Below are 27,231 nucleotides of genomic sequence, written 5' to 3' on the forward strand. Positions count from 1 at the left end.
AAGGAGAGATAAAGACGTTCCCAGACAAACAAAAACTAAGGAAATTCATCACTATTAGACCTGCTTTGCAGAAATGCTAAAGGGAGTTCTTCAAGTTGTGATGAAAGGACACTAAGTAACAATACAAAAACATATAAAAGTCTGATACTCACTGGTAAAGGTAAATATTTAAGTAAATTCAGAATACTCTAATACTGTAATGATGGTATGTAAATGACTTCTATCTCTAGTATAAAAGTTAAACACTATTAAAAATAACTACAATAATTTGTTAATAGACGCACAATATAAAAGGATGTTAAGTGTGACATCAGTAGTATAGTATGTGGGGAGAGGAAAAGTAAAAGTGTAGAGTTTTTATATACAATTGAAGGTAACTTGTTATCAGCTTAAAATAGACTGTGATATCTACAAAATGTTTTATTTTATGTAAACCTCATGGTAACCACCAAAAATATTTATAGTAGTTATACAAAAGATAAAGGAATTAAAGCATTCCACTACAAAAAAAAAAAAAAAGCAAAGGAAGACTGTAGAAGAACAAAGTAACAAAGGAAATTAAAAAATAGGAAACAACAGGGGCGCCTGGGTGGCGCAGTCGGCTAAGCGTCCGACTTCAGCCAGGTCACGATCTCGCGGTCCGTGAGTTCGAGCCCCGCGTCAGGCTCTGGGCTGATGGCTCAGAGCCTGGAGCCTGTTTCCGATTCTGTGTCTCCCTCTCTCTCTGCCCCTCCCCCGTTCATTCTCTGTCTCTCTCTGTGCCAAAAAAAAATAAATAAAAAACGTTGAAAAAAAAAATTTTTTAAAAAAATAAAAAAAAAAAATAAAAAAAAATAAAAAAATAGGAAACAACAAATAGGAAAATACTTACAATAGTAAGTCCTTATCTATCAATAATTATGCTAAACTTTAATAAGAGGCTAAATTATCCAATCAAAAGACACAGTGGCTGAATATATTTAAAACACACACCCACACACACACAAAATCTAACAACATGCTGCCTACAAGAGATTCACTTTAGCTTTAAGGACATAGGTTGAAAGTGAAGGGATAGGAAAAGACATTCATTCATTGCAAATGGTAACCAAAAGAGAGATAGAGTGGTTATACTTATATCAGATAAAATAGACTTTTTTTTAATGTTTATTTTTGAGAGAAAGAGAGAGTGTGCATGTGCGAGGTGGGGGGGAGGGTGCAGAGAGCAGAAAGAGAAGGAGTCAGAGGATCTGAAGCAGGCTCCACACCATCAGGGCAGAGCTGGATGTGGGACTTGAACTCACAAACCCATGAAATCAAAACCTGAGCCAAAGTCAGATGCTTAACTGACTGAGCCACCCAGGTGCCCAGCCAAACTTTTAATCAAAATCAGTCACAAGAGACAAAGAAAGTCACTATATAATGATAAAGGGATCAATTTATTAAAAGGCTATTACAATTATAAATATATATGCATCCAACATTGGAGTACCTAAATATTTAAAGCAAATATTCACAGAACTGAAGGAAGAAACAGACAATAATGCAGTAACAGGACTTCAATATTCCACATTCGGCAATGGACAGATAATCCAAACAGAACATCAAGAAGGAAACATTGGACTTGACCTATATCTTAGACTAAACACACCAAATGTAATTATTGATACATAAGGACTTACTAACAGAGAAAACAGGAAAATTAACAAATGTGTGGAAATTAAACAACACATTCCTGAACAAAATGAGTCAAAGAAAAAGTGAAAGTGAAATAAAAAAATATCTTGAAAGAAATGAAATGAAAATAACATATCAAAATTTATGGGTTGCAGCAAAAGCCAGTCTAAGAAAAATTAACAGCAATAACACCTACATTAAAAGGGGAAAAAAAAAAGGAAGACCACAGATGAGCTAAAATTTATACCTCAAGGAACTAGAAAAAGAACTAAGCCCAAAGCTAGCAGAAGTAACAAAGATCAGAGCAGAAATAAATACAATGGAGACCACACAAACAATAGAAAAGATCAACAAAATTTCAGAGCTGTTTTTTTAAAATGATAAACAAAATTGACAAACTTTTAGCTAGACTTGGATAAAAAGAGAGAATCAAACAAATAAAGTCAAAAATGAAAGAAAAGTTACAACTGACACAACAGAAATACAAAGGATTATAAGAGACTAATATGAACACCAACAAACTAGATAATGGAACATATAACCTACCAAAACTGAATCACAAAGAAACAGAAAATCCAAAGAGACCAATAACAAGTAAGAAGATTGAATCAGTAATCAAAAATCTAATATAGAAAAGACCAAGACCAGATGGTTTCACTGATGAATTTTACCAAACATTAAAGAATTAATACCAATCCTTCTCAAACTCTTCCAAAAAAGTTGAAGAGAAGGGAACACACCAAAATTCATTTTACAAGGCCAGCATTACCCTGATACCAAAGCCAGATTTATCTCTGATAAATATATATGCAAAAATTCTCAACAAAATACTACCAAACCGAATTTAACAGCACATTGAAAGGATCATATATATATCATGACCCCAAAAGATTTATCCCCGGGATGCAAGGATGGTTCAACACATGCAAACAGTGTGATACACCACGTTAATAGAACAATGGATTAAAAATTATATATCCTTTCACAGATGCAGAAAAAGCATTTGACAAAATTCAAAATCCTTTCATGAAAAATGACCAGGAAATGAACTCTTGACAAATTGGGTATATCAGGAACACACCTTAACATAATAAAGCCCATATACAACAAATCCACAGCTAACATACAGAACAATGAAAAGTTGAAAGCTTTCCCACCAAGGTCAGGAAGAAGACAAGAATTCCCACCCTCACCACTCATATTCAACAAAGTATTGGAAATCTTAGTGACAGCAATCAGGCAAAAAAAGAAAAAAAAAGAAAAAAAAAGAAAAGGAAAGAAAAAAAGAAATAAAATACATCCAAATAAGAAAGGAAGAAGTAAAACTGCCTCCTTGTGCAGATGATATAATTTTATATACAGAAAACCCTAAAGATCCCACCAAAAAAACTGTTAGAATAAACAAATTCAGTAAACTTTGCAGGATACAAAATCAACACATAAAAATAAGTTACATTTCTATACCCTAACAACAAACCATCAGAGAAATTAAAAAACAATCCCATCATCAAAAATAATAAAATACTTAGGAATAAAATACCAAGGAGGTGAAATCCCCATCTTGAAGAGGCATCTGCACCCCCATGTTCACTGCAGCATTATTCACAACAGCCAAGACATGGAAACAACCAAAGTGTCCACCAATGGATGAATGGATAAAGAAGATGTGAGGTGTAGATATAGACACAGATGAAACAGATATCTTAATGAAATATTATTCAGTCTTAAGAAAGAAGGCAATCCTATCATTTGCAACAACACTGATGGACCTTACACTAAGGGCATTACACTAAGTGAAATAAGATTAAAATATGATCTCACATGTGGAATCTTAAAACACACCCACATGCGCATGCACACACACACTCCTAGAAACAGTAGAAAGGTAGTTGCCAGGGGCTTACTGGGGGAAATGCAGAGATGCTGGTCCAAAAGCACAAATGTCCAATTATTATGTGAGTAAGTTCTGGGGATGTAATGTGCAGATGATGATTATAGTTAACACTGTAGTATATACCTGAAAGTCACTAAGAGAGAAAATCTTAAATATTCTCACCAGAAAAAAGAAATGGTAATTATACAAGGTGATAGATGCATTTACTAACCTTACTATGGTAATCAGTTTGCAATATATGTGTGTATCAAATCATTGTATTGTATATCTTAAACTTACACAATATCATATGTCAATTATATCTCAATAAAGCTGGGAATAAAAACAATCCTTGTGCAACCAGGCAAAAAGACAAAGTCACTCAAAAGAAAAAAAAATCAAGCTGGCTTCAGTTTCTCCTTGGCAACAGAAGACACTGGAACACAAGCCATACCACACTCAAAGGGAAAAGAATGAGCCAAGAGTTTTCTACCCAGCCGAGCTGCCCTTTAAGTATGAAGATACAGAAAAGAACATTCGAAAACCTTGGGAATATTGCTCTTGTGATTCTCCCTTGAGGAAACTACTAGGACTTCAGCCAATCAAGAGATGGCTTGGGAAACCAAAGCAAATGGACTACAAGACAGAACTGAATCTATTTAATGACAGAAATAAAACTGAAACAAACATGAGAATCAGCATAACAGAAGAAAATAAAAATTTAGTCTTTAAGTTGCTTACCTATAGCAAGGTAACCTGCTGGATGATGACAGGCATAAAAGCACCCATAATTTATTGACTGGTCGACTATGTGCCAGGTGCTATATAAAATACTGTTGTACACACACACACACACACACACACACACAAAACCCATAAAGTAAACACCATTATCCTCATTCATAAATAAGAAAGCTAAAGCTCAGATTAGTTAAGTACCTTAACTAAGATCATGCAGCTAAGTGATAAATCCAATCTCAGGTCTGACTCCAAAGTCAGGACTCTTGATTCTACTGCATTTGAGTTCCTAGAACCCAGGACAGTGCCTTATTCCTCTCTGCTTCTTCATCATTTAACACAGATAATATATCACAATAATAACAACTTATTATTGCCATTTTATAGATAAGGAACAGGAAGCAGAAAGGTTAAATACCTTGCCAAAAGTTACATAGCTATTTAAGTGACAGGGCCAGCTAGTGTGGCTGTAGAGCAGTGCTAGGCAATAGACATATGATGTGAGCCACCTGTATAATTGCAAATTTTCTAGTAGCCACATTTTAGAAAGAAAAAAGCAACAAGTGAATTTAATTTTATTACTATATTTGCTATAACCCGACATATCCTTGGTATCATTTTGACATATAATCTATGTTAAAAACTATTATCATTTTGACATATAATCTATATTAAAAATCATTTTCTATACTAAGTCTTTGAAATCCAGTGTGCATTTTACACTTGCAGCACATATCAAATGGGACTCAATGCATTTCAAGTGTTCAGTAGTCAGATGTGGCCAGTGGCTTCTGTAATTGGACAGAGAAGCCTTAGATCTGCATGTGCCACCAACTTTAATGACATACAAACCCTCTGTTTTCCATTCTCCAGCATCTATTCCTGAAGTGTTATTTTACCAAAAAAAAAAAAAAAAAAAAAAGGAACGAGTTACATGATCTCAGTGATCTCTACCTCCACAGAAAAGCTATCCTAGGGTTAGGTTAGGGCTTCACCTGTACAGAAGGTCACATTTACGCATGTCATTGGATCATATTTTGTGATGGTGATCTGTTCTCCCTGTTTTTCCTGTTCCCCACCCTCCCTCCATATTCAAGCAGATATCAGGCACAGCGCAAATCTGCCCTAAAGGAAGCAGGGCAGAAAGACAAACAAGCCAGCAAGACATTCTGGCTTTTTCTTTTGAAGTCTAACCCCCTAGACAGGGTTTACAGAGCAGATAGTTTTGAAAAAGCAGGAGGGAGAGAGGAGTTGTCCCAGATTAGGAAATTCCCCTCAGCGTGGGGGTAGAAGAGGAGAGGGTCCCAGGAGAAGATGGGGACTGTCCCCACATCTGCAGCCCCTTGGAAGGTGCATGGTGAATCCAGTGTGGTATGGCAGGGTCTGTAAAAGACTCCCACATCCAAAGCCCAGCATGGGAGCAGTAGAGAACTGGTCGACCTAGAATGGCCATAAGCCAGGGATAATGGGTATTTATAGGATGATGTGCGGGAACAGATGTCCAATAACTACAGCCCTCTCCTGAAGGGTTTCTTAGCACAGCCTAGGATCTCTAAACCTTGGGAAAAGCTCAGGAGGGGGACCCCGAAAATAACTGAGTTTAATTTCCTACCACTGTGCTAGGATAGAAGGGCCCTGGAATCAAAAATTAAACTGAATTCTAGAAATCAAAGAATATGACCAACCTTGCTTTGTGACCAGACATTCATATGTGACATTAGGGGCTTCTCTTGAGTGGGCAGTGTCTCTCACACAAGCATTACACTGGAGCCAATTCATCTCTACTGGATGGCTGTAACCATTGGAAACCGATGTGCAAAAAAGGTGTGGTCTCTTGGAAGTCACTGCAGACTTGGGGAACACCACTGGCTTGAGATGAGACTGAGTTTGAAAGAATAGTACACAATACTTTTAAGTCCTGGTCAGATACGAAGTAGTCGGCTAAAAGGCCACTTGGAGTTTGCTTAGACAATTAGTTTCCCTAGAATGCCCAGAAACAGGGACATGGATGATGATTTTTCAGGCCTCTATTTCAGATTCTGAAGAAAGAAGAACTATTTCAGCAGCACCAGCTGAAGCCCTACCAGCCAGGGCAGATGAAGCCTGTCACTGCTGTCAAGCCCTGGCTGTCATGTTTAGGAGGTTAGGAAGCTAAATTCCACAGATTTCATAAAAGCCAACCACCAAGACAAGGAGACTCTGCTACCTGCAATCCAACCCACACCTTGACCTGCCGTCAAAGAGATGGCCTGGTGCGCATGCCAGGAGAATGTTGGGAAGGGGGAAGCCTGGCCCAGGCAAGAACAATGAAAGTATTGCCCAGTCCTGGAGAGGAATCTTTTCTTCAAAAAATGCCTAGAGTTCAGGGAAGCTCAAATACCTGTTTTATTTTGCTTATGGATGAGATGAATATTTCATGATATACAAAGACCATGAAGAGAATCCATACTCATTAACTGGGAGGGAAGTCAAGTTGCAGGGGGCTGGGTGGCTCAGAAGAACTCTAGAAGGTAGCATCACTCTGGTCCCACAGTAATTAGGCTCTGTTAGTACCCCTCTTCCTCTCCAGCAGACTGTCAAGCCCAGAACAAAGAGAGAAAGAGGCAAGGACACCACATGAAGAGAAACACAGGAGAGAAGAGTGCTGGCTGTTCTATGCCCCATAACTGTAAACATAAGCAGGCACCCAGCCAACTCTGGGCAGAAAGCCAAGGAGGAAGATTGCTGTGACAATGCACAGACCTAAAGCTTTAGGTCGGCATCATCTGCCAGATTAAATCTCCCATAATTCCTAAATCTAAACCAAAAATCCTGTTCTCTGCAATGAGGAGAGCTCATTCAAAGGTCATGGAGCATTCCTATGTAGGATGGAGCCTGGACTGGGAGGAAGCAGACTTTCTAAGACAGGAAGTCATCGCTGGAAGTGAAAGGTAAGAAGTCCACGCAGCGCCCAAGTTTCCACACCCAACTCATGGGAGCCTGAGATTATAATCCACCCAGCCAAATACTACCAATGTCCTGAGAGCCAAATACTACCAATGCTGGCCAGTGACCTAGCCCCACCCTTTTGCAGGTGACAAACCATTCCTTTCTTAAAACATGGAGATTTGCTTCAGGAAATGTGGATAGCCAAGGTCATGTCATGACCTTTGCAATATGACTACTGTACCCTACACACACACACACACACACACACACACACACACACACACACACTCTTTCCCTTTGTCATTACTCTGTGCTTGTGGTTTCCAGAGATGCCCACAGTGAGGGGAAAGCACATTTTCCCCTAATGTGTGAAAAAATGAGAGTGAGGTGGTAATAAAAAATCATTATGAAATTTTTAACTGATCTATCTTGCACATCAGAGTTTGTGAAGAGAGATTCTTGTCTGCCCTGGTTTCTGGACCCTTCCCAACTATGACTAAAAGATGCTGTCCTGTCAGTGACTCATAGGCCACAAGCAGATAGATGCCTTATAAGCAATCTGAGAGAACAGAATGGAGAGGATCATCAGGAAAGAGTCCTCAGAAAGGTAACATATATACTGAGGGGACAGAGAAACCCAAGCAAAGGCAGGGGAGAGGTATCTTTGAGGACTCAACTGAGAGCAAATATGTGTTGCTCTAAGAAGGCAACAAACATTGAGACAGGGGCCTCAGACAGAAAGTAGGGGTCTTGTGCAAAAGTGAGGTTACAAGGTGGGGCAGAGCCAAGTGAACAGTACCATGCTTGATGAATATAAAACTTCAGCAAAAGCTATGAATGAACTCCCAAAACACTTAAATTTAAAATAATGTCATTTTGGGGCACCTGGGTGGCTTTGTCGGTTAAGCGTCCGACCGGCTCAGGTCATGATCTCCTGGCCCGTGAGTTCGAGCCCCGCATTGGGCTCTGTGCTGACCGCTCAGAGCCTGCAGCCTGTTTCAGATTCTGTGTCTCCTTCTCTCTCTGCCCCTCCCCTGTTCATGCTCTGTCTCTCTCTGTCTCAAAAATAAATAAACGTTAAAAAAAAATTTTAAATAATGTCATTTCAATACACCTATGTTTCAATTCTTCAATATTTTTCAACTACTTTAATAACCAAGAAACAATCATTAAAAATAATAAATTAAAACATGTACATGGGGCACCTGGGTGGCTCAGTAGGTTAACCATACAACTTCAGCTCAGGTCATGGTCTTGTGGTTCATGAGTTAAAGCCCTGCATCAGGCTCTGTGTTGACAGCTCAGAGTCTAGAGCCTGCTTTGGATTCTGTGCCTCCCTCTCTGCCCTTCCCCAACTCACACTCTATCTTTCTCTCAAAAATAAACATTTAAATAAATAAACAAACAAATAAAATGTGTATAGAGGCACACACTTTTTCCCTTTACCTTAGGCTACCGTATGACCTAACAAATCATTGCTGGATTTTTTGCACTAACTTTGAACTTTTAAAACACTGCACTATTGTATTAAGCACATGAAAAGATGCTCAATATCACCGATCAATAGGAAAATGCAAATCAAAACCACAAGATACCACTTCACACCTAGGATAGCTATAAACCAAAACCAAAAAGTAAACAAGCCAAAAACCAGAAAATAACACGTATTAGTGAGGAAGTGGAAAACCTATGCACTGTCGGTGGGAGTGTAAAACAGAGCAGCCACTATAGTGAACAAGGTGGAGATTCCACAAAAGTTAAAAATAGAATTACCATACATGATGAGTGGGGTATATACCCCAAATAATTGAAAGCAGAGTCTCAAAGGGATAGTTGTATATGTGTGTTCACAGCAGCATCATGCACGGTAGCCGAAAGGCGGAAACAGCCTGAGTGTCCATCAATGGATAAATGGATAAAAAAAAATGTGGTCTATACATGCAAGAGAAGATTATTCAGCTTTCAAAAGGGAGGAAATTCTGATGCATGCTACAACATGGATGAACTTTAAGGACATAGGTTAAAGTAAAATAAGCCAGACACAAAATGATACTGTATGATCCCACTTACATGAGGTATCTAAAGTAGCCAAATTCAGAGACAGAAAGTAGAATGGCAGATGCCAGGGGCTGGAGGCGGGGAAATGGGGATTTGCTGTTTTAATGGGTACAGCTTTGCAGATGAGAAGAGCCTTGGAGATTGGCTGCCCAGCAATGTGAGTGCACGTAGCACTCCTGAACGGTACACTTAAAAAAAAGTTAAGATGACAAATTTTATGTTACATATATGTTACTACAATTTTTAAAATGATTCTTTATCTTGACTACAGTTTTTCTGCATTCGTATAGTGCACGGGGTAATGGTAAGTCATGCCAATTATCTGGAACCCAGAGAGTCGGTAACAGCAGGAAATCTCTTCCAGGTCAGTTCTCTGAGCAGTGTCCCTCTAACCCTTCAATTGACAGTCTCTTCTTTCTATACAACAGGTGGCACAATGAACTCCTGAGGAGGCATCCTCTCTCCCCAGCCTGGAGAGGGGCCCAGGCAAACTCATACTGATAAATGCTTGACCTCGATAGTGGGAAATAGGGAAAGGGAACTGAGCAGGAAGGCCTGAACATCTGCCTCTGAGGCCTTGGGTCAGATTGGAAACCACTTATTTTCCAAACCAAAAGACTGTGTCAAAGGATTTCTGGGCAGTTTTTGAATAGGAGAAATGCAATGTTGGCATTTCTGGGACACTGTGACGGATAGAGGAGACAAGATTGCAGATTTAGGATTCGGGCTCTCTCCTCAGATTCAGAATGTGGGATCGCTGAAATGGCATCTGAATGGCAGGCCACAGTCTGAGCACTTCATTCCAAGAAAATGTTTTAATCTATAATTTAATTTGCATGATTCACAGGTTTGGGATGATGGTAGTTGCTACAAATGTAAGCTATGCAGCCAGATAGGTTTCCCTTTATAACTAAGTTGCCAAGGAACACATAAGCCAAAATTAAACCCCTTTACAGAAATTGGCATGCCTTGGGGAACTGGGACATCTCACATTCTTTACCCTGATTGAAATATTGCCCACTAGGCTTAATCTTGTAAAATACTTTCAGTAGGCATGGCATACATCCTGAATTAACTGTTTTTGCTAGATTAGCATTAATCTTCCTTGACAATTGACATTTTCTCAAACTCTCTGAAGAAACCCACTTCACCAACAGAACAAGGGCATAAGTTACCTAAATCAGGGCCGCCAATGAGACCTAGTGGAAACTCTTCCCTGCTCCTGTGGGACACTGAGAATCTGAATCCACAAAGTATGTGTCAGGGACAGGCTTTGTGATTTGACCCCTCTCCTTCGCCTCCACCTGACCACCTGTCCCTTTACGCAACTGTGTCCTCCTCAGGTGCAGTACTGTTATATAAACAAAGAAACCTGTCACGCAGATGTGTCCTGCAGCTTCTTCTCTTCTCCCAGAGAGTAGTTCTTGCCTTATACTGAAGCTAGAAATCTCTGCCAATAACTTCAAATGTAGGAGGGTGGAGGGGGCGATGGGCCTTTTTCAGACCTCCAACGGCACCATGGCGCATCACCTCTCAATCCCTTCCTTCCTTGCTTTTCTCAGCAGAGCTCACTCGGTGTCTTTGGCACTTTGCAATGTCAGCAGCTCCAAAGAAAGTCCCATCTCTTGGCTTTCTGAGTAACCTTCTAGTACCATTTTTTCTGAACCTATTTCTCACTGATTTTGTGACCTCCTTCCCCATGCCCGTTAAATCTCTGATGACACTCTTTGAATGAAGGGGGAGGTTCACTCTGCCTCCACAAAGGTTCCTGTGCATGCCTGGCCCTCATAAGAGGCCTGCACATGAATCTACAAGCCCTGCTGTCACTGACAGGCTGGGCAGCAGAAAACTCCCAAGAACTGCAGGGATCCTCACCACAGCATCCAGCTAACCTGGGCACAGCACAGGAGCTCTGCCTTACCAGGAACTAAGTCCAGCACTGACACACCAGGACTACATCTCCAGAAGGTTCTCATATTAGTTCAACACATACTACTTAGGCCACTTCCCTGGGTAACAAACTTATGCCTGGTTGCTGAGCTGATAAATTCATCATTACCATCATGAACTTCCCCTGGACCATATAAATAATAAAAAGGATACCATTGGTCCCTACGTGGTGCTTTATTTCCCAAGCATACAGAAAATCTGAAGTTAAGATATAAACCACACTGTGTTGTTGTTGTTTATTGTTGTTGCTGTTTTTTCTATCCCAGGTACCTGGAGGGGGTTTTCCTTTCAGTTTCCTTGAATTCCAAGTATTTACACTGTCACCATCCTTTAAGGCAGATGCAGGAAATTCCACACACTCTGTTCTCTCTGCAAAGGCATGGAATCTGAAACATGAAGAAATTTGCAACATTAGGCTAATCGTGGTATTTGTGTATGTCTATTCATTCTCCCAGGACTATGAACTTGCTCTGCTGTGGTACTGAGCATCTTAGATGTTTCACTGCTTTTCCGTGTACCTGATCAATTCCCCCAAACAAAAGACAGGGAGGCAAAAGAGAAGAGAGAGCTGCAAATGTATTGGGATTTTAACAGATGACTCTTCTCCTCATTAGAGGGTAATTAGGCCAACCAAATTGTATTTATTGACCCTGGAAAAATGATACCTTCTGCTTTATTTATCTTCTGTTCCCAGGTTAAATCATGTCAACACAGTGTTGACAAGCCAACAGTCTAATGAGGCCCCAACAGTGCCTGTGGCCCTGTGGGTTCAGTGTTGAAAGCTGGCGACAACAAGCACCATTGGCTCAACTGTCAATTGCCAAAGGGCTTCAGTCAACTTTAACTTGGCAAACACAAACTTCCCTTGAGTGTAAGCAGAAGCACTAATGAAAAAAATTCTTGTGTGGACTAGTTTTTAAGGCCTGACTCCTCAAAATGTGGTCCCAGGAGCAGCAACAGCACTGGCAACTAGTTAGAGATGCACATTCCTGGGCCCTACCTGGATCTGCTGAGTCAGAATAAGCACTTTAATAAGATCCCTAGGGGATTCGTGTGCATGATAAAGCTCAAGAAGCACTGGGGTAATCTACAAAATGATAGGCTAAGCACACCCATGACACCAATTATCTGGAATCCAAAAAGTCAGTGATAGCAGGTAATTTCTTTCAGATTATCAGAAGATTTCTGGGTAATGCTCCTCCAGCCCCTTAAAGTTCCACTTCGGCCTGTTACTGAGCACGAAGAGAATCCTGAAGCACGAGTTGAGATGGACAGACAGATGCATGGGTGATAGAAGAGATGTGGGGGCTTCTCCTGGGCCACGGGAAGCCTCAGCCCTATTTATTTCTAAAGGGTTTCAGGTAAGACTAGAACAATGACTTGATGGCACTAAACAAGCCAGCCTTGTTCCAATAGCCCCTCATGAGGACAATGGACCCTTAACCTGGCCACTCCTGCCTCCCGCAGGTGCTTCCACCAGAGCGGAAATGGCCAGCTGCTTTTGTCCTGTGACCTCCTTACCCAGCAGAATGGGGAGGGCTGAGGTTTGTCCTACCAGGTCCCACACTCTGAGTGTCCAGGACTTCGGTGCCCAGGACCTGTTCTCCAGATTATAAAAGAGAACAGGGCAGACATTTCCTCTGGCTAATACAACCTCATTTGTGCAAGAAAGCAAAACATGCTTTGCAGCTGGGTGGCTCTGTTTAGACACAGACTCGGGCACAAGGGAACCAAGAGTCCAGCCTCCTTGCAAGCCTGAGCAGCTCAGGGCATGCCCTTTATAGTCCATACAATCTGCACCACAGCTAGAACTCAAAAACCAAAGGTGTGCAGAGGCCAAGCAAGAGACACAGCGGTCTGGCTGGGGGCAGAGCAGGCAGGAGCACTGCTGGTTGTGGGTCAGGCTCATCCACGAGGGCCAAAACAGAGACAGAAAAGCATGTCTGTGTGTCATCCTCTTCTGCAAAACTCACTTGATGGTGCTCAGCCTAAACTGCAGCTTCTCCCATGTTAAATTATGCCCTAACCCCTCACCTGCCCACAGAAAGTGCCCTACATGAATTAAGCAGAGGACTAGCAAGACAGATGGTCCTGCCAATTCACTTTTACTCTCTCTACTAGCAAAAGTAGGACAGTGCGCCCCCTCTTTATTGGGGGGAGGTGGTTAGGAACCCAAAATTGAAGCACCTAATGTTAAAAGATTGTCAAAGGGCCCTAAAGAAGCCAGAGCAGTGGTCCTCAGAGTCACCAGGGGTCTGGTTAAGAATGAATATTCTTGGCCCTCCCTAGAGCTCACAAATCAGGATCTCTGGGGCTGTGGCCAAGATATTTGCATTTTAATCAAACTCCCTAGGCAGCTCTTATTCAAAGTGAATGATTAAATGCATATCTCCAGGATCTCCTCTATTATGTAGAAGTATCAGCCTGTAAGGTGAAGCCCTTGACCTCTGAATTATTATTTTATTTTTTTAAATTTACATCCAAATTAGTTAGCATATAGTGCAACAATGATTTCAGGAGTAGATTCCTTAGTGCCCCTTACCCATTTAGCCCATCCCCCCTCCCACAACCCCCCCAGTAACCCTAGTTTGTTCTCCATATTTAAGAGTCTCTTCTGTTTTGTTCCCCTCCCTATTTTTGTATTATTTTTGCTTCCCTTCCCTTATGTTCATCTGCTTTGTATCTTAAAGTCCTCATATGAGTGAAGTCATATATTTGTCTTTCTCTAATTTCACTTAGCATAATACTATCTAGTTCCATCCATGTAGTTGCAAATGGCAAGATTTCATTCTTTTTGATTGCCGAGTTATACTCCATTGTATATATATACCTCATCTTCTCTATCCATTCATTCCTCAATGGACATTTGGGCTCTTTCCATACTTTGGCTATTGTTGATAGTGCTGCTATAAACATGGGGGTGCATGTGTCCCTTCGGAACAGCATCCTTGTATCCCTTGGATAAATACCTAGTAGTGCAATTGCTGGGTCATAGGGTAGTTCTATTTTTAATTTTTTGAGGAACCTCCATCCTGTTTTCCAGAGTGGCTGCACCAGCTTGCATTCGCACCAGCAGTGCAAAAGAAATCCTCTTTCTCCACATTCTTGCCAACATCTGTTGTTGCCTGAGTTGTTAATGCTAGCCATTCTGACAGGTGTAAGGTGGTATCTCATTGTGGTGGCTTTGATTTGTATTTCCCTGATGATGAGTGATGTTGAGCATTTTTTCATGTGTCAGTTGGCCATCTGGATGTCTTCTTTGGAGAAGTGTCTATTCATGTCTTTTGCCCATTTCTTCACTGGATTATTTGTTTTTTGGGTGTGGAGTTTGAGAAGTTCTTTATAGATTTTGGATACTAACCCTTTATCTGATATGTTGTTTGCAAATATCTTTTCCCATTCCATCGGTTGCCTTTTAGTTTTGCTGATTGTTTCCTTCACCGTGCAGAAACTTTTTATTTTGATGAGGTCCCAGTAGTTCATTTTTGCTTTTGTTTCCCTTGTCTCTGGAAACGTGTTGAGTAAGAAGTTGCTGTGGCCAAGATCAAAGAGGTTTTTGCCTGCTTTCTCCTCGAGGATTTTTATGGGTTCTTGTCTTACATTTAGGTCTTTCATCCATTTTGAGTTTATTTTTGTGTATGGTGTAAGAAAGTGGTCCAGGTTCATTCTTCTGCATGTCGTTGTCCAGTTTTCCCAGCACCACTTTATTCCATTGGATTTCTGTCCTGCTTTGTCAAAGATTGGTTGGCCATACGTTTGTGTGTCCATTTCTGGGTTCTTTATTCTGTTCCATTGATCTGATTGTCTGTTCTTGTGCCAATACCATACTGTCTTGATGATTACAACTTTGAAGTATAGCTTGAAGTCCGGGATTGTGATGCCTCCTGCTTTGGTTTTCTTTTTCAGGATTGCTTTGGCTATTTGGGGTCTTTTCTGGTTCCATACAAATTTTAGGATTATCTGTTCTAGCTCTGTGAAGAATGCTGGTGTTATTTTGATAGGGATTGCATTGAATATATAGATTGCTTTGGGTAGTATCAACATTTTAACAATATTTATTCTTCCTATCCAGGAGCATGGAATCTTTTTCCATTTCTTTGTGTCTTCTTCAATTTCTTTCATGAGCTTTCTATAGTTTTCAGTGTATAGATTTTTTACCTCTTTGGTTAGATTTACTCCTAGGTATTTTATGGCTTTTGGTGGAATTGTAAATGGGATTGATTCCTTGATTTCTCTTTCTGTTGCTTCATTGTTGATGTATAGGGATGAAACTGATTTCTGTGTACTGATTTTATATCCTGCAACTTTCCTGAATTCATGAATCAGTTCTAGCAGTGTTTTGGTGGAATCTTTTGGGTTTTCCATATAGAGTATCATGTCATCTGCGAAAAGTGAAAGTTTGACCTCCTCCTAGCCTATTTGGATGCCTTTTATTTGTTTGTGTTGTCTGATTGCAGAGGCTAAGGCTTCCAATACTATGTTGAAAAACAGTGGCAAGAGTGGACATCCCTGTCTTGTTCCTGACCTTAGGGGGAAAGCTCTCAGTTTTTCCCCATTGAGGATGATATTAGCATTGGGTCTTTTGTATATGGCTTTTATTACCTCAAGGTATGATCCTTCTATCCCTACTTTCTTGAGGGTTTTTATCAAGAAAGGATGCTGTATTTTGTCAAATGCGTTCTCTGCATCTACTGAGAGGATCATATAGTTCTTGTCCTTTCTTTTATTGATGTGATGAATCACACTGATTGTTTTCTGGATATTGAACCAGCCCTGCATCCCAGGTATAAATCCTACTTGGTCATGGTGAACAATTTTTTTTATGTATTGTTGGATACAGTTGGCAAATATCTTGTTGAGGATTTTTGCATCCATGTTCATCAGGGAAATTGGTCTATAGTTCTCCTTTTTAGTGGGGTCTCCATCTGGTTTTAGAATCAAGGTAATGCTGGCTTCATAGAAAGAGTTTGGAAGTTTTCCTTCCATTTCTATTTTTTGGAACAGCTTCAAGAGAATAGGCATTAACTCTTCCTTAAATGTTTGGTAGAATTCCCCTGGAAAGCCATCTGACCCTGGACTCTTGTTTTTTTTGGGAGATTTTTTATTACTAATTCGATTTATTTACTGGTTATGGCTTGACCTCTGAATTATTAACAAGCTCCTCAGTCAAATACGATGAGCAATTAAATTTGGGAACAAATGCTCAAGGGCAGGAATTGTACCCATTTCAGACAGGCTAACTTAGGAAAGGACTCAGTCATTCTCCTTATAACCACATAGGTAGCTGCTCTCCCTCCACAAGGGACCTAAACCTATGCACACAGACAAGGTGGTGGGTATGTTTTAGAATGTAGGCCCTTTTATTATTCAGGTATGATGAGGCCATTAGATCAGTTTAGCTGCCACTGAAAATACAGTTTGCTATTCACAGTCCCTGCTATAGACTGAATTGCATCCTCCGCCCCCTAAATTCATATGTTGAAGCCTTAACCCCCAATGTAACTGTATTTGACCATATTTGGAAATAGAGCCTTAGGAGGTAATTAAAGTTAAATGAGGTCAGAAGGTCCTGATCCAGTGAGATTAATCTCCTTTTAAGAAGATACGCCAGAGAGCTTACAGGCATGCTCCTGCCTTCTTTCTCCCTGTCTGTCTGTCTGTCTGTCTCTCTCTCCCCTCTCTCTCTCTCTTTTTCCCTTCATCCTTCCTACCCTCATTCCCTCCCATGAGAGGATATAGTTAAGAAAGCAGCTGTCTACAAGCCAGGAAGAGAGCTCTCACCAGAAACTGAATCAGCCAGCACCTTGATCTTGAACTTTCCAGCCTCCACAAGTGTGAGAAACAAATTTCTGTTGTTCAAGCCACCCAGTCTGTGGTATTTATTATGGCAACCAAAACTGACTACTCAGTTCCCAAGATGAGGGGACACAGCACACCACACCACACAGGGCCACACAGGGCAGCACCAGGGACAGTCAGGAGGCTTGAGAGAACAAGAAGAAAACATGAGCAAGAGTCTTTATTGTGGATTTTGCAGGAGGATGGAATGGGTGAGGGAGAGGAAGCAGGTTTAGGATTGGCTGGCTGAATAATTTCAGTGGGTTCTGGGGTATAGGAGCTACCCCAAGTTGTCTGCTACCTGGCCTGGCTTGCAGTATTGAGTGTGAGTGCCCGTAGGCATCACAGCGGGCTCTGGATCAGTTAACCTACATACAAAAGTGCACTCCTGGGTCATTTATGCTCCCTAGGAATTAGCTAGCCTTGGAAGGAGCAGTCTTTCCAGGGGCAGCAAGGACCCCTGATGTCAAAGCAATAACAAGGCAAGATATTAATATAGGGTAGAAAAGAAAAGGCCACGAAGACTAAAGACCACTGGAAAGAGGAGAACATAGGAACAAACCAGTTAGGAAAACCACTGCTGACCTTGCAGAAGTAGGCAGCTCACCCACTGTCACTCAAGAGCATGTTTTCTGCCTACCTGCTGTGGGTCTTGGCACTCAGATCCTTTAAGAACGCTATAGTGCCTTCTCCTCTGGCATTGAAGGACACTGTGCAGACAGGACATGGGATCTCCAAAGCCTTCTGAAGGAGAAGCTCCTTGGTTTGCTCAGGAATGTCTCCCACCACAAAGTAGTAAATGGATTCCATCTGCAAGACAGTAGTACTGACAATTTATCTCCCTGACGTGCCCCAGCCTTGTACTAAACTCACTGGCAATATATTTTCTACAAAACTGCCTTGGGACAGTGGGGGACAGCAGGAATAACAGCACTATTCCATGTTTTGTGAGGACATTTAGAGGCTGAAGTCAGGAAGTGAACTATTCAAGGCCTGGTGCCAAGAAGGTCTATTGGCAGTCCTCACGGTCTCAGATATTGCATGGGAAGGATATGATTGGCCAATGGGGAAAATAGCTTCCACTAAGCCCCCGGATACAGTCGACAGGTCAGGAGTGGCTGTTTTCAACATGAAGGAAGTGTTGGCACAGCCGCTGTGGGCAGGAAGCTTATTAACCATCTCCCATGGTGGTGCCAGAACTCTACAAACTCATCTATCCTCAGTCTGAGGCAGAATGGGGGAAGGAGGGCATATTCCCACTGGGTTCATGCTCTGCTCTCATCTCACAAGGAAACACATGCCTGGGAGGTGAGACTGTCCTGACTTCATGCAGCACTGGGCCTTGACTGTCACCACCATGCCAGGCCATGACGAGAATGAGAGAATGAACAAACTCATGTCAGGAGCCCCACCACACACACACCCCAACTTTCAGCTAGGGATATGGGAGATGTATACCTCATCTAGGTAGGAGACAATCCCAAAGTGCTCCCTGCTTAATTTAGAGGCACATGAAATCCACCCAAGGGGGCTGCGTGACAAGGTTCCACCCCGACCTCAACCACACCGCTCTTGCTCTTCCTGCAGATTCTGCCTCTCACAGTGTTTGCCCTCCCTGCCAATGAGGGAGGGCAATGAGAACTAATGAGTTCTATGAAACTGGGCAAGTGATAGAACTTCAGTTTCTTCACTTATACAAAGGGAGGTAATACAGTGTCCCTTGTGACTAAGTTTAAACGAGATGACTTCCACTTATGCATGTATATATTTCAGAAAGTTAAAACCCAGCAGCACATATCATCTGAATCTGTCCCTAAAAGCACCCTCATGGATTGTCCCCATGGCTAACTGGGGGAGAACCCCCAGAAAATGAAATGGGTTTGAAGGAAAAACTAGGTGTCACCATCTCCTTAGGACTCCTGAGCCTATCTCTAATCATAAAGCCCTGTGAACTGAAGGTAAATAGTCAGGTGCCTCAGTTCGACTTCAAACTGGGACTCAAACCCACCTGGCACTTATGAAGATGACTTATGGTCAGCTCTCCAGCTGGCTGGGCCACCCTGTTTGCAGCAGCTGGGGCCAACTGTGCCCAGGGAGATGGTGAGAGCAGGGTGGCAGAGGGCCCCGGCTAGGAGGGAGGCCATGGCCAGAGTGGAAGCTGACAGCAGCCTACTCCAGCAACAGCCTTTCTTCCATGGGGCTCCCACACTCATGACTCTTTCTCTCAAGCCTTTCAAACCACGATTTTAAAAAGGACCTAACTGGGGGCACCTGGGTGGCTCAGTCGGTTAAGCGTCTGACTTCGGCTCAGGTCATGATTTCGTGGTTCATGGGTTCAAGCCCTGAGTTGGGTTCTGTGCTGACAGCTCAGAGCCTGGAGCCTGCTTCAGATTCTGTGTCTCCCTCTCTCTCTGCCCCTCCCCCACTCACACTCTGTTTCTCTCTCTCCCTAAAGAATAAATAAACATTAAAAAAAAATTTTTAGGGGTGCCTGGGTGGCTCAGTTGGTTAAGTGTCCAACTTCAGCTCAGGTCATGATCTCGTGGTTTATGAGTTCGAGCCCCACGTCGGGCTCAGAGTCTGGAGCCTGTTTCGGATTCTGTGTCTCCCTCTCTCTCTGCCCCTCCCCTGCTCATGCTCTGTCTCTCTCTGTCTCAAAAATAAATAAAACATTAAACAAAAATCTTTTTTAAAGACCTAACAGGGGGTAAAGGCTGAGCAATACTACACATTTCTTTCAGCCAGTCACCAAGAGACAGAAAACAAAATAAAACAAAACAACATTAAAGGAAGGAAAAAACAGTGTTCTTCACATTCCTTGTCAGGCAGCTAGTATTATTCTCCCAGCAAATGCATTCTCTTTCCCTTTTTCCCCCATGTTACGCATTACCTTGTGTGAGACAGGTTAAGTAGGCTCCCTTCGGTTGCACTGTTAGTAGTGTTCCAGCTGGGTCAGGGCTCAAGTTTAGCATGAGGACAGGTTCAACCTCACATAAAGATCTAAAGTCACACATGGCCCAAAAGAGGAGTCTTGGGATTCTTTTCTAGGATTTGTTAGCTCAACAAGGGAAGTGGTGTGGGCAAACATCTCTAGGAGGGAGGTCTGTCAGCATCTTCTGACACCATGCATCTCTGTTGCACATTGTGCAAACTCAGCTTCTCTGCTCTGGCAATAACCCAAGAGTCTGAAATCCTTGTGCAGAAATGTTTTTCCCTTGAGATTTCATCAAGCTAAAAATTGATGTAGCCAGCAGTGAGTCAGGATTTCCTTTCCTTTACTCAGGTTATGGGGTTATTCACTATTCACCAAGTTCATTGCTCAGTTTCTTAATTGCCTAGGTTTTTGGTTATCCATGCAGGGTCCATATTTCCTGGGACATGCTCTACAACGAGACCACCTGTCCCACTCTCAGTCACCTCCTACACACTGCCTTCCTGCCTCTCCTTTCCACTCACATAATGACACTGAGAAAAAAAGAAAATAATGCTACCTAGCCCATTCCCCCACAAACTGGCAAAACACCTTTTAAAGTGAAATGGCTTTGGGGTCATCTGCTCTTTGGGATGATAAGCCAACACAGATTATTTTATTCAACACTCACAATAGTCCTGTGGAAAATGAATTCTTATTATTGCATCCTGTTTACAGATGAAGAAACTGAGGTCTAGACAGGTAAATTGACCTGGTCTTACAGCTAGTAAATCAAGCTCCCTGACCCCCATAGGAGCTTCTGCCTTTGCTTTCAACCACTTTATTCTGTTGGCTCATCATGGCAAGGCTGGTTACCTCTTAGAGATGGACGTGAATTCCAGAACTGTGTACGCGAGATCATGGGACAGGAAGGTGACCAGAAACAGGCACTGTTTTCACTTCCTTGGCGCCCACACCATTTAAGGCTCCTAGCCCATGAAATCAATGTCACTGACCAGAAATTGGGTAAGGTTGTCTGGCTCAAGGGAACTGTCTTCATTGGAATCCTCTCCCCTTTCCCCAGTACCTCTGAGCTTCTTAGGACAAGGGCCAGTCTTAAGGGTGAGCAACAGCGGTGAGGACCAGGAGCAGCCTTCTCACTGACCAGCATTTCCCTAAATGCTAATCTGCACTGAATTTGATAACACAAGACATAGAAAATATTTTGGGTTCCATTCAGCTATTGAATGAATAGCTACTGTGAGCCGAAAACTTTACACCACCGAAAATAGGGTGGAACGTTTCTACCTGAAATATCTTATTCTGCCTGGGCCATTTGTTCCGCGGCTTCCCACAGCCACCTGCATTCCGCCTAGCCAAGGAAGCCTTGACATCTTCTCAAACACAGGTTTGGGGGAAAAGAAGAACCAGACTGGCAGTGGCTGCTTCTTCCCTGACTGCCCTCTGCCACAGCTTGTCGGAAACCTCTGAGTGTAAAAATCTCCATTCTGCGAGAAGTAAAATGAAAGTCAACCAGAACGGCAACCAGAGGTCTAACAAAATTCTCCTATCCTTCATAAAATTTTAACCATTTCAACAGTTTTGACCAACTCCAGACCTTGGATCTGACCTCCAGATCTTCCTAGTACCTGTGGGGACTCTTTCCTGATTCAGCCCATTTTGATTTTTCTGATCCCTCCATAGTGGTGACTGCCCTCTTGATATTAACCCAGCTCACTTCTCCAATCCCTGATAACACCCTTGACCACCACCAACTTTCTGGCCTCCCAGGCTTCCAAGTCTCTGTCTCCACCTACTATCCCCACCAGCCTCATCATACACGGCTCAGCAAATTCATCGGCCTGGTCCCACACAGACCACTACACTTCAATTCAAAATAATCAAATCTGTACCACAGCATAGTCAATGGGAATTTCTTGGATGCACATCTCGCCCCAACCTCAAAATTATCAACATTACTTCTTTCCCATTCCTTCAATGTACAACAAACACCTATCAAGACGTTGCCAGGCACCGCCATCTCTAGGGACAAAGGTGAAAAGATTTGATGCCTGTCTGACCCACTGCCAAGCTCATGATTGGTGTGGCCAGCCCTTCAGTTTACTGTCCAGTGCTGAAGGCTCCTTATGGAATCATGTGGGTCCGTCTCTAATTCACCCCCTTAGCCTCCCAGTGAATGGGATTTTTTTTTAAGTAAACAAATGTGTGCCTATCAGCTGGATGGAAGAGAGGCTGAGAGAACACAAAGAGAAATGTAGGTGCCCTTTGGGCAGGTAGCCTTCTGCTGAAAGCAGAAGCAAAGCCCCCTCAGTTATCTTTCTTAGGCAGCTGGGAATCAGGGTTTTGGATAATCAGGCTTCTCTATTCTAACCACCCCTCACATCCTGGATCAGTAGGCATTCCAGGGCCTCCTGGCACAACACTCCTCTTCATTAAGGCCAAGGAAGCTACCAACTTCCCAAAGACCTATCCTGGGACCACGGGATGCTGCAGAGCAGAAACCCTGGGCTGGATGGCATACCTGGGCTCTGAGGACAATGCCAGCCCCTCTAAACTGCCAGACATTTCCTCAGTACCCCACAGGCTACCTTCCCATGAGCCAGGCCTTTTGGCACAGGATACAAGAGTACTTCATTAACAGTGCTCTCTAAGTGCTGCCATCAGAGCTAGGATTAAACAGACCCCACACTGCCTGGCTCCTCTGGATTCAAAGGCTCACCCTCAGTCATCCCTGCCTGTTCAGTCTTCTGGTCCAATCATGGGTACAAAGCCCAGTTCTGGAGGAGGCCAGTAGCCTCTGATTATCCTCCTTCACACTTACCAAGTGCATCAGTCAGCCCTTCCTCCTCAAGTGGAACCTGATACCAAAACCCAACTCCCGTGTTAATCTTTGAACACAAGACAATCCCCACTCTCTTGGTTCTTCTCAGAACTCACTCATAGGAGATGCTAACCCAAAGCAAGTTATCATCAGCAGGATTTACTGTTCAAAAGGTTTCTTAAGCCTTACATATTTTCTATTCAGAGAAAACTACAGCTACATGGGTAAATTCGGAACTCACTGGGGTGGGCATGAGGGGCACAGGTCAGAGAAGCAACCAGTAAGGGAAATCTATTCCTCTCCCTACCCTACATACCTCACAAAACATAGAGAATGGCATTTTTATATATGAGGCAGTTATAGTTACTAGAAATTTCCTATGGACCACAACTAGGTAGAAGCTCTAGGAGGACAGATGCAGTGGTCTGAATCTGTTTTGTATTTGCCATACTCCACAGTCTCTTCTCAAGAGTTTTCAAGTGGCATTTGATAATCAGTGCCTGTTAACCTCTTTCTGGGTTCTTAATCCTCTACAGAACTTCCCTGGCACTCACTAAATTGTTCCATGTTTCCTGGGCTGGGGATGAACTCGAGAAAGGAGAAGCACAAACCAGGGGGAAGTAAAACAGAAAATCAAGGTCACTGGGAAATCTTCAAGTCATGGCAGGTCGCCAGAGTCTGCTATGACTGAGGAAGCCAGGTGAACAAAGAAACAGAACACCCATGTGTGCATCCTAGATCCTGTGAAATGTTCCATTTCTTGAATCTTTATTATAGTGTCCAGACAACTGAAACTTTACAGATGTTTAAACAAACTTGAAAGGCCAAAGAACAAAGTAGCTTGTATTTTGTTCTTTAATGGGAACATTTGTTCCTCTGGCTTCGAAAGGATAAACAATGCATTTCCAATATCAAACCATCATCCCCAGTATCAATGAAAACAATCTGGTGACCATTGGGGGCTAACCTTTCAAGGTGCCAGCACATGGCTTCCTTGCCCAAAAGAAAAGGCTCTTTAACATAGCAGAGAAAAGCTTGAATCTACAGAATCACTGGGTGCCCAGAGCAGAGGAAGCAATTAAGCTTTAATACCAATCAAAAATTAATTGAGTATCTGTATCCCAAAGGAAAGCAGATCTACCCCCACCTGGGGAGCTGAGACTGTCCAAAGGACCCCACCTGTCCAGAGTCCTTGCCCACTAACTTGCCACTGCCCTTCAGGTCCCATCCTTAGAATCACTCACAAATGCTCATACCCTTGTGGCTAAAAGAACATAAACTACCACTATTTCAGCACTTCTTCTAGGTAAGGCTTTATGTCCAAAGGGTCCTATCAAAAAGCATGTGCAGATGCATTAACATTCAAAAGTGGATGACTCATCTGCATGGATATACTTCACCTTGGAAGGCATGTAACAGACACATTTGTGAAGAAGAGGGACTGGGACAGACTCAGAACACAGATGTGGGGAAACTATTTCCTCGATCTCAGGGTTCTATGAAGAGTCTTCCAGCCTCTCTTCTCCATTAGAGATGGATTGATTTATCTAACTGTCAGGAGAGCAAGAGCAGAATTAAAATATTAAAGATGCACAACTATGCCTAATTCCCTGTCCTTTCTCAATGCTCAGTGGATGTGAGCAGCATGTGGCTCTGCTGGCACTGGTTAAATAAGGGTATACCCTGTGCCCTGATCACCCAGAGGGAGCCCTGCCAGGCTCAGGGGGCAGCATTATGGAGCCTCATTGTGATTGGTCCAGCTCAGCCATCATCAAAGTTGCTATTTTGATCCCCACCTGGGGCCCGTCACTGATTTCTCAGTTGGTTCCAAATTCAGAGGTGAACAGGATTTATAGGACTCCTCAATGCCAGTGATGTAGCCTCTGTGGGATGCTGCTGGGAGGGGTAAGGGCTAAGGTCAGTTGAAAGGCAGTATGAGGATACTGGGTATAGAGAGATAAACTTGAAGCCACCTACGTGACCTGGGGCCCACCAGGGATGCACACTTACCGTTTTGTCTTGCCCAGCTTCCAGCAGTGCGTCCAGGCGGCTAGCATGGCTCACAGCCAGCTCAAAAGGCAGTTTTGCAACCCAACTGATGGCAGCAGCTATGGACTGTCCTGTCACAGGAGCAGCATTTTCCTGCCATTTCACAGGCTCCTGAGAAACCCTGAAAGGAATCACATGGGGCTGTCATGGGGCAGTGGGCAACATAGCTATCAGCCCTCAGGCCCACACCTGCGAGCAACAAACACTTAACATCACCAGAGCTGAAGGAAAGAACACGAAGCATCCAGCCCTTGTTGAAAGTTACCAGCCCTTGTCCCAGCCTTTGTTGAAAGTTACCAACAAAATAGGCAAGCTGCTTAAGATGGGTTTGCAAAGCACCATTATCTTTCATAAGTGTACTGACTAGGAAGAACAATGTGTACAGGAGGGTTAAAAAAATCTCAAAAATGGGGGCACCTGGGTGGCTCAGTCAGTTAAGTGTCTGACTTCTGCTCAGGTCATGATCTTGTGGTTCGTGGGTTTGAGCCCCATGTTAGGCTCTGTGCTAACAGCTCAGAGCTTGGAACCTGCTTCAGATTCTGTCTCCCTCTCTCTCTGCCCTCCCCTGCTTACGCTCTGTCTCTCTCTCTCTCAAAAATAAACATTAAAAATCTCAAAAATGCAAACATTAACAGCTGTATTAAAACTATTGAGAGAGTTATTTTCATAAACAGGCAGTTTTATATACAACTATCTTCAATTAATAGTAAATTTATAAGGACTCGCAGCATTAATATTTACAAATCAGCAATGATTTCATTATGCTAGAATTTTATTTCTAATTCTTTTAAGACGTTGTTTTCATTGTTCTGAATTCACATCAGTTACCTCTTCTGGATCAAAAATAATATTGAGTTTAGCAGAGCATTAGTTTTTAAATCCTGGGAACATGTGATTAAACAATTTAGTTTGGACTTAGAAAAAAGTGATAGAATCCCCCCAAGAAAGAACAGCCATTTGAATTTATTTATCTCTGGGGTACATGAGTGGCTCAGTCGGTTAAGCATCCGACTCTTGATTTAGGCTCCGGTCATGATCTCACGGTTCATGGGTTCAAGCCCCACATCAGGCTCTGTGCTGATAGCATGGAGCCTGCCTGGGATTCTCTCTCCTCCCCTGCTCTCTCTCTCTCTCTCTCTTAAAAAAAATAAATAAATAAACAAACTTTGAATTTATATATCTCTGTGTTTATAATTGAACAAATCATATGAATCATACATGCATTCATAATTATAAGAATTATATGAATCTTGGATTAATGAGCCAGCCCGAGCTGTCCCTGATAGCCCACCTTCAGAGACAAAGGCTGCCTCATACCTGTGTCACCTCTGTGTGGCTCCTCTGGGTAGAAATCTGGTTGAGTGGCCTATATGCTACAGAATGTTTCCAAGAAAGTTAAAGCATTGCAAACTTAAGGCTCAATTCCCTCAGTAATATATCTGTCACAGAAATAGGAATCTGGGATAGAACACAATTAAGCAGCATCCCCAAAGATGTTATCTGTTTAGCTGAAACTGTTTTATTTTAAAGAAAAACTCAGTTAGGTAGATGGCCTTCATCCAGATTTTTCCCATCAGAGAGGTACAGCCAATGTTCCACATGAAAAGTTGGCCTTAGAGCCCAAATTCTCTCGAATCCAAAAATCCGTAAATAATTGGTTGTGAAAACTCTGAAATATGGGAAATTCTATAAAGCCAATCACCTGTTGTTCTGATTTAAGAGGGTCAACTTACAGGGGAGTCATAAGCTCAGTCTGAAAAAAGTGTTACTTGTGACAAGGTTGAATTCATTATTTAAGATAAAATCACCTAAAGGATTTTTATGGCCTTAAATATATATTCAATAAAATTCCTATTCTTCTATTTTGACCTTGCTATGCATTGAAGAAAAGTAGGTTTATAAATCTCTTCTCATCTGAAAACTAAGATGCCACATGCAAAGCACATCAAAGTTTTACTGTGGGTCTTCTGCTGGAATTACGTATTCTAGGAAATGACAAGACCTCCTCACTCCCCATAGAACTATGTTAGTTATGTTACTTAACTCCGAATAAATGGAAGCTACTTATGAAGTTTCCCAGAAATATCCTCTTCCTATGGGAACTCACCATATGATATTAAACTTGGCTATGTGAGCCACCTGCTCCTGGAGGACCATTATTAGAGCATCTTGGCACAGATTAAGCTCCTCCTCCCGCATGCTGCCAAAATCCAGCACTATGGTGATGCACTGTTCCAAGATGACACCAAAAATCTGGCGGCTTCTGCTGGTGAGCCAGTCCATCCGCTGCTTGTAGCTCTCCACAGCTTGTGTTAAATATTCCACAAACTGATAGATCAGTTCTGACTTAGCTGTCAACTTCATGGAAATCAAAGCAAAGAACAAAAA

At 42.4% G+C, this 27,231-nt stretch overlaps 1 protein-coding gene across 3 annotated transcripts in view; it reads right to left on the bottom strand.

Annotated features, from left to right (window-relative positions):
- Positions 1 to 27,231, bottom strand: part of VWA3B (von Willebrand factor A domain containing 3B) — a 204,806-nt gene that overhangs the window by 152,766 nt on the left and 24,809 nt on the right. For all 3 annotated transcript variants that reach the window (XM_042981227.1, XM_042981228.1, XM_042981229.1), the window contains exons 4-7: positions 26,951 to 27,201; positions 24,805 to 24,964; positions 17,682 to 17,851; positions 11,474 to 11,589 (exon numbers count right to left, since the gene is read on the bottom strand). In XM_042981227.1, the coding sequence (XP_042837161.1) occupies positions 11,474 to 11,589; positions 17,682 to 17,851; positions 24,805 to 24,964; positions 26,951 to 27,201 (697 nt within the window). The remainder of the gene's footprint in view (positions 1 to 11,473; positions 11,590 to 17,681; positions 17,852 to 24,804; positions 24,965 to 26,950; positions 27,202 to 27,231) is intronic.

The sequence above is a fragment of the Panthera tigris genome, chromosome A3 (assembly GCF_018350195.1).
Source record: "Panthera tigris isolate Pti1 chromosome A3, P.tigris_Pti1_mat1.1, whole genome shotgun sequence".
NCBI lineage: Eukaryota > Metazoa > Chordata > Mammalia > Carnivora > Felidae > Panthera > Panthera tigris.